General features: G+C 33.8%; 1 protein-coding gene across 1 annotated transcript; it reads right to left on the reverse strand.

The window, feature by feature from the left end:
- Positions 1 to 221: 221 nt before the first annotated feature.
- LOC127845899 (neurogenic locus notch homolog protein 2-like) lies at positions 222 to 8,054 on the reverse strand. The gene is made up of 10 exons (XM_052377076.1): positions 7,915 to 8,054; positions 4,521 to 4,571; positions 3,714 to 3,796; positions 3,501 to 3,572; positions 3,026 to 3,143; positions 1,996 to 2,043; positions 1,613 to 1,744; positions 1,066 to 1,197; positions 528 to 593; positions 222 to 244 (listed from the first exon to the last, which is right to left on the reverse strand). Exons 1-10 carry the CDS (start codon positions 7,973 to 7,975, stop codon positions 222 to 224), a joined length of 786 nt encoding a protein of 261 aa, XP_052233036.1. The 5' UTR covers positions 7,976 to 8,054.
- Positions 8,055 to 11,326: the final 3,272 nt, after the last annotated feature.

Consider the following 11,326-nt stretch of genomic DNA (forward strand, 5'->3'; position numbering starts at 1 on the left):
TCTTATTCCATATATGCCAGAATTGCTTATAATGCTTATAATGCTCCAAAGTACTGTGGTAAACTGCATGTAAGTAATAAAATCATCAACTAGAATAAAATTATTACTTCGAATACAAATAATATAGACTTTTGCATGCAAGAAGATAATATCTTTCGTATGGCCAGTTAATAGAGAAGAGGACTTAGCCCTATTATATGAATATTTTTTCTGAAGGCAGTCTACTTGTTTAAATTGACCTTCCCTGGTCATATAGATGAATTTGCAGTGAAACAATCAAACCTAAGACAATGATAATTTAGTTTAAATTTACTCAATTTTAATGTAATGTTCATTTTACCACCGATAAGAATAGAGCAGACATATCATGCGGGTTGTTTTAACCATGACTGACATTTATCATGCATGGTAGTACTTTGTTAATATTCTGTCTAACAAAATATTTCAAGATAAATTTACATTTTCTTTCTTCGTAGTTTGCGTATGTGGTAAATTCACTAACTTATAAACTAAAACCTAAAACATACCTGCTGTTGTTGGTGGTGGTGATTTTGTTGTTGTGTATGTAATCGTTGAAATAGTGGTCGTAGTAACTAAAATATTAGGTACATGTACTTGATAACTCCTTAAATTTTAAACACGAGCAAAGGTCAATAGATATATTTGTTGGTGTAAACATGTTCAATACGCTGGCGAACTTCACGAAACAGACATAAACTTGACTAGATGGCTTTAAAATCGTAATACTTGTAAAAAGCGATTTGAATTTAGATTTTTTGGGGGCTTTTACGCAACTTTTCCTATATGTAGTATTTATTATTGCAAAGACATTTAAAAATTAACATTAACGGTATTCGTTACATTGTCTATTATTATAGTTAAGTAAGTTTGGTTACTCTGCATGTGTTCATGCATACATTTAGAAGCATATATCAGCATTTCTTTCAAATTTATACAAAAATGTGTCTCTGCTTTAACGTGTTTGTATCTTCCAAAAATAATTGCTCATGTACATATCCTTCTTTTTTAATATACCACCTGGATGTCCCTTTCATATTTACACACATTTTTCACAACGGACTCCCTCGAAGCCATTCGGGCACATGCAGAAGAATGTGAGAGAGTTTGCGCTGCTTATAAAGCACGATCCATGAACACAGGGGCTAGGGGAACACGGATTGACAGGGTTCGTATGTGCTGAAATATTTATCACTTATCATTGTATTATACTTCGAAAAAAAATCAGGGTTTTCTTCTAGAAAGAAAAACCCAATTGAATTCAATCTGTATAGTGCAACCCTTAATTGTGTTACAATCTCTATGGCAAACACTATACACAAACATTAGTCAAATACGACGTAGAAACATTTCCCACAAACGTAAATAGGTGTTTTTTTTAAATAAGATCGTACCAATGCTTTGTGAGTAAAAACATAACTAAACCTTTAGTCTATAAAGGTCGGCTGGATATATCGGCATTTTTTTCAAATTTATATAATATATATTTATATCCATCTCTGTTTCATCTTAATGTATCTTCCTATATAAATTACACAATTTCATTCATTTATTTTAAATGGACTACATGAATATCCATTTTATAATTACTCACATTTTTCACAATGGACTCCCTCGAAGCCATTTGGGCACACGCAGAAAAATGTGAGAAGGTTTGCGCTGCTTATAAAGCACGATCCATGAACACAGGGGCTTGGGGAACACGGATTTTGAAGGGCTGTAGGTGCTGAAACATGTTTCAATATACATTGAATTATTTGAAGCAAAAAATCCGCTTTATCTCTAAGAAAGAGAAACACAATGGAATGTGTATCTGTTAATAGAATTATCAATTGTATTATAATCTTTAAAGCAAACACTGAACAGAAAATTCGACGAATAAGAAGAAAACTTTTCCTACAAATATAAAAAATATGTATTTCTAATTTTTAGATCAATTCGAGGCTTTGTGAGTAAATATATCGTATTTAACTAAACCTGCGGTCGTTAAAATAGCGGAGAAAGGTGATGTTGTTGAAGTTGTCGCTGAAAAACAAAACACAAAACATTGAAATCATTTTGTTCTTATGACAGTTTCGTCAATTAATTGTCCATTTGTGTAATACATCAGATTATATCATGAAAGGTCAAAATATTTTTTTTATTAATCTAATAATAATTTAGAAATCGTTTGTGCTCGAAACTTGGTCGAGCATCAGTTAAACGAAACATATATTATACCAATGCAATTAAAATAAAGAAGCAATTATGTTTGGCCTTTTAATACAGATTTTGACATATATTATGCATCTGGAGAATTGTATACCCAAAACGCACATTTTTTAATTCAGTTAAATACCAAGTTACACACATGGTTTAATGAACACAAATGACTGTTTCATACACGTGGGATATCAATTTTTATAAGTATTTACAAATCTTGTTACAGCAAAGTTGTTCATTCATTTTTTACAAAACGCTCACTTAAAATATAATTATGAAGCATACGAGTTATTGTTAATCATTTCAAAAATGTTGTTTTCATTCACATGATTAAATTACTGTTTTATTCAGCCTTCAGAAGCGATATATACATAGCAATTTCCATTCTCTATTCACTGGACTAATGTAAATGAAAGCATGTTAATGTCCGTTGATCTGGCTTCATGGCCTCCATTCGATATTGTTCATTAAATAGAATAATTATATTGAAAAAAACAATATGTTTATGTTATTATATTTGTAGTGCGGTTGATTTTATTTTTATAGAGTCTTGCTATACGGATAAAACGTTATCTACATTACTTTAAATGCCATTTAAGTAGTAGAAATAACCTATTTGCATAACTATTTTTAAGTGACGTATTTTAGTTTACACAAATATTTACACGTGTTATTGTTGTTGTTGCTCATCTGAGCACGAAGTATTTATAATGAGTAGTAGTAATTGTCGAAGGTGGCCCTCCGGCGTTCGTTTATATATTGATATATTAATATAACAATTATTAAAGTTTACTACCGATAAAACCTGTACAAAGTGTGCCTTGATTACACATATCTCGTTGGCAACATTTATAGCACAGTTCTCTATCGCCAGTTGCACTCTTGCCAATTAAAGCATGGGTACCCATCTGGCCGGGGCAAGTCTGTGATATATAAATGATTAAGGTAAGTGAGATATAATATGGCATTCAACATAAAACAATGATTGTACCTGTAGACCACATTAAAAAGTAGAAACATTAAACGCAATCCACACAATGAGGACTTAATAGCAAAATGACCACTAATTTCAACTATCATATGGTACAATACTATAACGCGTTACAAATGATAGGATGCTTTAATTAAATGTGTCTATAAAAAGACCGTACTTAGGCCATTACAATCCTACATGTTAATAATATCCTGCTTGTTTGAATCTTTGCACCAATGACATACATATAAACAGGACGGAAAATTAAATCTGCAAATTGTATCATAAAGTCTTATGTGATACCTACCTGACTATTGTGACAACCGAATTCGTACATTACCGTTCCATCAGGCTTCAACACGTATTTAGCATAGCATTCCTGAAAATAAGATGGAATTCAAAGTTATAGTCCCGAATTTGTTTGTTCAAAATAATTTATTATCCTTTATATAAATTTGAAAATACAACACTTTACAATTATGAGCAATGATTATGTAATATATTCAGATACAATACGTACTTGACCGCTTGGACAGTTTGTGGTTGTAAAACATGGGACACTACTAGGCATTGTTGCACAACTTAAGCATCGTGTCGCTGTTGCTGCGGTTAAATAATTATATTTTGATGCATAGAGTCCCATAACAGTTTGTAAGACAAAGACAGAAACATTTCACGGTATTGTAATATTTTAATAAGAGCTTATGGAAATTTGACCCAATTGATAAGTATATAATCCTGTAAAGTGATATCGAGTTTTGACCTTAAAACATGTGTGTCTGAAAAAGAAATGTTATAAAAAAAGTAAATCAACGTTTTATAATTTCTATATCGATTTATTTGTATTTATAAAGGCAGATAAACAGTTTGCATCAAAAAGTTAATCGATCTATTAACTTGTTGATGCTTGATATAAAAATGCTTTCTCTGTGCCGTTCTTAATCACTTTTGTTTCGCCTTAAATGTAATAAGATCGTTATGAATTTTGATTATCTAGAGTCATAAATCTCACATTTTGTCAGAGCTTAAGTTTCGGTACTGACAAACACGAATGCATACATATCAAAACGTAAGTTCGGCAGCTGAAAAATGGAATAATATGTAAGCTATGTATATAAATAGTGAACTAAGATCATCTGTCTGCCTAACCAGAAAAAAGACATGCAGTAATATTGCATCGCGTCAATCAAAGAATGAGTTCAGACAAATATGGCAATACATAATTGTTAAGAGAGATGATCGCATGATTCAATGAATGAAAGTTAATGAACGACCATGGAATATCCGAAGATCGGAGCAAACTATGGTGTTAGTACGTGTGAATTACCTGATTCGATGCGAAGAAACAACCAACAAACGAAAACAGCAAGATTCATTTCTGAAATATAAGTGCGTGGCTTACTGCATACATTAGTGTATGCTAGTTTATGGAAACATACATATGAAAATGATATGACTATCAGTTTAAATATAAATATTGTGATTTGAAAAAAACAACAACACAATGTCGTTGCTTATCTTATCTTATAAGTAAATAATATCTGGTGTTGTTGATGGCCTCACAAAAAGAATTGACATCTTGGAAAGTGAAAACAAAAAACTCCGTAATGAGAATAGCATGCTGCGTGATCGTGTGGTGGAGATTGAAAACTTGCTGGATACCGGTGAACAATACAGCAGACGCAATAGCTTGCGAATATTCGGCAAATAAAGGAAATGAAGCTCGTGAGAATACGGACACTCTAGTTCTTAATTTGTGCAAATCATTAGGAGCTGATGTTGCCATAGGAGAAATTGATCGCTCGCACAGGACTGAGAAACCTGAAATTCGCAAAACACGACCAATCATAGTTTAGTTCACCAGCTATCGTGCCCGGCAAAAAATGTACTCTCTTCGACGGAACCTCAAATCGAACGATGAATATGATCGCGTGTTCATCAATGAAGACTTAACGCAACGCCGTTCACAGCTGCTGTTTATTGCTCGCGGTCTTGCAAAATCAAAGAAAATCGAAAGTGCTTGGTCTGCCGATGGAAACATTCTAATAAGGGTCACAGAAAACGGCGTGTCACGAATAAGGCGCATCAACTGTGAATCGGAATAGGACAAGTACAAATCATAAAATTCGACAGGAATCGCTCCCCTCTTCTTTTTTTATCAGTGTACATTTTATCCAGCGCAGGTGGTTTGTGTTTCACGAGGATCTTGTGACCTTGATCATTCTTTGCATGAGATAAATCTAAACAAATGAATAAGCAAACGAAATTGATTTACATCTCTACATATCGATGTGCGAACTCTGTTCATGATATATTTGTATATATACTTCATCATTACCTACTTCCTAAACACATAATAAAAATAGTAAACCGTGCTAACACTAAATACAATAACATCACTAACATATTTTACACTCTGTCTATTTAAAATGACAATGGTAAGTTATTGTTCGAGATAAACCCGTCTCATTTTCGTGCGTGCGCTACTCCTACATATGCAATATCTTGCACGACGGTTACATTACATTCACCTCTGTGTTGGGCTCGGAACGGACATTCTATACATAAATGGTGACGTCACTACGTTATTATCACAGTAAGACCGGTGTGACACAATGCGGAACGGACTATTGTTATGAAAGCGTCTCATTTATGTCATGATCATTCCAAGCGTTCATCATTGAGGTTACAGAATACTAAACAATCTCTTGCACGACGGTTACATTGCATTCACTGCATTAAAGAAAACCATCTCATACCATGATATCTTATATCAGTCTTAATTCATTATTATAAAATTGATATGTTTTTTTTTATGTTAAGAAACCAACATACATACACACGTCGAAGCAATTCCTAACGTCACTAAAAAAAAATATGTTAAATTGTTTACATTTGTGAAGTGCGTGGAATCATTCCATCTGCGTTAATGGGCAGTAAATTAGTTCCAAAGAGTTGCATTAAAACTCGCAAGTTTTTGCACGATATATCGTACATTTAAAAGTCATATTTCTTAATTTAATGCATGCGATCTTAAATATCCAATCAAATATACGTTGAATGCGTGTGTTCGGTTTTATCTATTTTATAGACAAAATGGAGGGCTGAGCCTTTCGCAGAGTTGTATGTGAGAGCAAGGAACGACAACTCTGCGTGGAGATTGTTACATATGGCGAAACGTGCTGCAGCGTACATCATAATCATTTCGCTGTTAAATTGTTTGTAAGGATATATAACCCTTTGTAGCTTTGTTTATTTTAAGTAGTTGCTGCGCAATTCATAATTCATTTCACATGGTCATGTCACCATGCGAATTTCATGATACCTTCGCGCTATGTCAAGCATATCTGTTGTAGAGCATGATGATTGAAACTTGTAAACAGAAAATACGCGAAAATTTTGGTGAAATATCTTTAAATTGACGAATGTGCAGGGTTATTTTCCACCAATTAAAATATATTCTGCAAAACACCATTACGTCGAATGTACAATTGACCAGTGTACAAGCCCGTTCATGTGAAATGAGTAAGTTTTCCGTCGAGCGTTTGGGTACCATGACAAACTAATTTCAATTTCCAACGTGAAATGTTATAATTTCATCCTTTCAAATAGATTGATACCAATTAAATTTTTTAACATGTCTGCTTTTTTATGGACTAACAACATTTTTAGTTGGTAGATTGATGAGCTATTATCTAGGGTGTCTTGCGTTCAAGTCCCAAACCGGCCGTAAGTAATTGACATGCACGTAGTTATGTCAAGCTATTTATTTAGTTCAAAGTCTGTCGGAGCAGTGCGGAACAACGCCGTGATAACAAAATAGTCTTCAGACGAGACGACATTAAAATCATTGCAGCCCCTTACGACATCGGTTTCGATTTGAGTTCCAATTTAAGCCAGAACAGATTCAGGACACTGCATACATCTTCTAAGGCACGACCCTGAGGTCATAATCATGACAAACGAGGCGAGATAAGCAACGCAAATTGACAGACACGAAGATAATCCCTCAGAGAAGACCCGCAGTTGGCGAAGTCACATGCTCTTGTTTTGCAATGTTAACATTATTCCCACGTCTAAAGCCTTATCAAAAGCAACCGGAACTAAACCATTCAGACCAAGGCGTCATTCATATTCATAATATTTATTCAAAACTGACGTAATTAAAACAATTAAGAAAAATAATCATTTCTACCTTCTGTAAACAACCGTACGCATAGGTGTAAATTTTTAAGCAATCATACAACAAAATATTATTTCGAAGTCCGATCACAATTGTTTCGTCACAATTGTTTTGGCACATGCAAACAGCAAATCCACTTTTCAACCATTTACCGGTATATCAAGTTATTATAAAGCATTTAAATATATGGCATAGCTTTAATAAATTTTATTCCGGAGTAATAATGTGCAATATGTAAAAATAGTAGTATGCAACTGTATTGCCTGACACGTGGTATCAAATTAACTTCAACTAATTGATTCCATGCCTACTGTAAATATGTTTGTGAGCATAATTTTGTATAAGCAAGTCGTCGTTTGATTTTAAATTACTGTCTGAATGCACCATTGGAAGTATGAAAATAAGTTAGAGTCTACTTACATTCATTACAGCCTAAACAAAAGAACGCCTTGTACGGTTATCCAAAACATTAAACTGATGTACTACCGGTAATTATAAGTTCCCGCACGCACATAATTATTGAAATAACACGGCCTACCTGACTTAGCCCTTGCCAGAACGGCAAGAGTGGCAAGGAATGTTACCAAGAGTAGATTCATTTTCCTTGTCGTCGAAAATCGAAATGCGGTTGCAGTGGTCGCAGACAGGTCTTTTACGTCCCGGCGACAGTCGTCACGAGCCGGTCATTTAGGGACACTGATTAGGCGCGTTTTTAGCTCAAGACTATCACACAATGACCCGCACTCAGACACGTGCTAAACATGCCCATAGAGGAGTGAAGTCAGAGATAGGCTCTTCAAACATCTTTCTAGTAATAACATAATTATATTTTAACTATTGCACAAACATTGCACTTCCTTCATCATATTCATTAGGAAGCTAAACCAAGCCTTATTCTTTCCCGGAGTCAAACATTACTATAACTTATTTATAAGTATTTAGATTGTTTGTGTCACCTTTACTTCACTTACTTTTTATTAGAAACAAGATTCATGACTCTGGGTATACAGATAAACATGTAAATGTATGTGTTAACATGATGTTAATACTATTCTAATTCTGTAAGAGATCTCGTGTCATTTCGTAAATATGTAATTATCTTTTGAATATGGACTACCTGGTAACATTGTAAACGGGATATTGTAATGAGTTACTACACCTCTTCCCTGAAATACCCCCGGTATTTATTATCTTAATAATCTATCTTAAAAATCCTTAGATTTTGCTCGAACAAGGCTACTGATTCGAGGAGGTTTCAATTCTGACCAAACAGTCTTGAAATATCGCCCATCTGCGTACCGGTATTATGTATTCAGATTCATACTGAGAAATATGACAATTTTATTGTATGGTTTTATAACAGTAACGGTATTCACAGGTTGAAACTGCATGGCTTTTGATGTTGGATGCAAGAAACAAGATAAAGCAAAATACATAAAAACAAGAGCTGTCTCCATAGGATGACATATCCCCCTCCCCCGATAAAGGCTTTGATAGAAGTTATGAGTATTTTTCGAAACCTAAACGCATTTTTCGAAACCTAAACGCGGACCCTAAGGTCAAGGTCAAGATCAAAGGGGTCAACATTTGTGTGCGTACGGAAAGGCCTTCTCCATATACACATGCATACCAAATATGAATGTTTTATCTGAAGCGACATAGAAGTTATAAGCATTTTTCAAAACCTAAACGCAAAGTGTGACGGACAGACGGGCGGACAGTGCGATCACTATGTGCCCTCCTTCAGGGGCATAAAAACCGTTAAATTAAGATTAAAATCACGGATAAATTTATTTTGATTCTTTTTTGACGATGCTGGAACAGCATCGTCTAAGGTATGATAACCATCAAAAAAATCTTCACAATGGCGACCTATGTAAAAGACCGAGCCAGTACGATTGAGATAACTCGATTTTTCAGTTACTTCCCTTTAGCATTCGCCACTGCGTAGGAGATTGCTCGTTGATTTTCATTGATAACATTCTCGTAGCAGAGTTGTCTTTCGTATTTCAACATTCAACAATGGCCGCCCCCAATGAGAGTCTCGATTCAAAACTTTCTTACTGCATAAACAATGGATGGAATTCGAAGAATATATTCGATGTGAATGGATTACTTTCTACAACAATAGCTTCGCCCATGAGAGACTTGATAACACTCGTGTCAAAACTTTCTTACAGCTTAAATCGGCTTGTTTCGCTATTAAGTAATGCAACAATAAATGGAATTCGAAGGATATATTCAATGTGAAATGAAGCACTTTCTGGATCTCGACAGATTGACAAGGCAAAACTGGCATACTGATGATACTGGTATTTTTAGTTATCAATTTAAGTCACATTTTGCTTTATAAATTTTGTTCGACCATTTTGCGACTTATTGAATGGCTATGAAACCCGATATCAACAGCTCATATGGGATTTGCATATCACCAAGCTGTCCTGAAATACAACATTGATTACAAACTCTTTACTCAAATTACTGGTTTGTATGAATTCTTTCTTCTTTCTATTTAAGTAGTTGATATCATAGTCCAAATAATTAGACGAAATTTACGTTTAGTCCATGTATATCGACCTCATATTTATAGGAGTAGATATTATGTTAAAGGGGCTTTTTCACAGATTTTAACCTGTGTTGTAGTTAGTCATTAAATGCTTTATATTGATAAATGTAAACATTGGATCTTAAAAGCTCCAGTTAAAAATCCAGAATAAAATTCTTTTTAAAAAAGTAGTCCGCCGCAGGGCTTGAACCAGTGACCCCCTTAGTCCTGGAGTACAAACGCATTAGCCTGCTCGACTTTTCTGCCAAGTATAAATGGTTGACATATTTTATACCTTATATAAGCAATCTTCGTAGTTTCACACAATTAAACAACAACAACATAACTCTCCAAATTATTCAATCGTTTCGCTTTGCAACGCTTTATAATTTTTTAATAGTTAAAAGATGCATATAATGACTATATTAGACCATGGTAAATGTTCAGTAATATGTTTCCTAAAAATAACATATCTTGAACGAAAATTTGCGAATCCGATACATTTTTTTCCAATTTTTGTCAATTTACCAAAACGTGAAAAGATCCCTTTAAAGTTAAATGAACTGTATCCCAGTAAAAGAAACATAAAGGCGATTGTGGCCAGTTTAGATCCAGTTCAGCCTGCAGTTGCCTGAAAGCTGTTTGCTTAAGAGCGGTTTTCTGACAATGGCAAATAGTTTAATTGGATACTGATTAGATTGCTCTTTTCCTGTGACCTGGCTAATTAAATTCAGAAGCCTGGTAACAGTTTAACGTTAATGTTACCAATGTGTCGGACCAGGGCCTGGATTTTGAAATCTAGGACATGCATGGTCAGAAGATGTCATTTAAGATTATACATTTTTTCAAACATATACAAATGCATACAAATATTAATAGTAAAATGCACTAAGTCAGAAGGCATTTGACTTCGGCTGGTGCCTTGGCACACCAGGTGTTTCGGTTGCAATAGTTTGATGGACTCACTACTTGGATGTGTAGTTACATTATTTACAGTATATCAAACAGTATTTAGCATGAACCAATGATTTTTTCAAACATAAATAATTATTGATGTAAAATGCTTGAAGGAATAATATTTAAGTTTTAAGAAGGCATTTTCTTTTATTTTAAAGGATATCTTTGAAAATTATATTTTTTATGAATTTTTTGGCAACAAGGGGTAACGCATTTAAAAAAATGTAATTAATTTTCGACAAACTACTGGTACCATGAGAAGCATGAAACAATTTTTTTAAACATTTGTAATTGATGAAAAATGATTGCAAAAATAATATCTAGGGTCTAATAAAGCATTTTTTATTTTATTTTAATAGGTTACTCTGAAAATTCTATTTTTCATGATTTTTATATTGCAACAAGGGGTTATGAAATTTTAAAAATGTTACTGGATTTTTAGACCAAA

The sequence above is a fragment of the Dreissena polymorpha genome, chromosome 9 (assembly GCF_020536995.1).
Source record: "Dreissena polymorpha isolate Duluth1 chromosome 9, UMN_Dpol_1.0, whole genome shotgun sequence".
NCBI lineage: Eukaryota > Metazoa > Mollusca > Bivalvia > Myida > Dreissenidae > Dreissena > Dreissena polymorpha.

Coding starts and splice junctions, on each gene's coding strand:
- LOC127845899 (XM_052377076.1), bottom strand. CDS start 7,975: ATGAATCTACTCTTGGTAACATTCCTTGCCACTCTTGCCGTTCTGGCA. Junction 4,572..7,914: donor TCTGGCAAGGGCTAAGTCAG/GTAGGCCGTGTT, acceptor CTTATATTTCAG/AAATGAATCTTGCTGTTTTC. Junction 2,044..3,025: donor TCAAGGCACACTTTGTACAG/GTTTTATCGGTA, acceptor TTTGTTTTTCAG/CGACAACTTCAACAACATCA.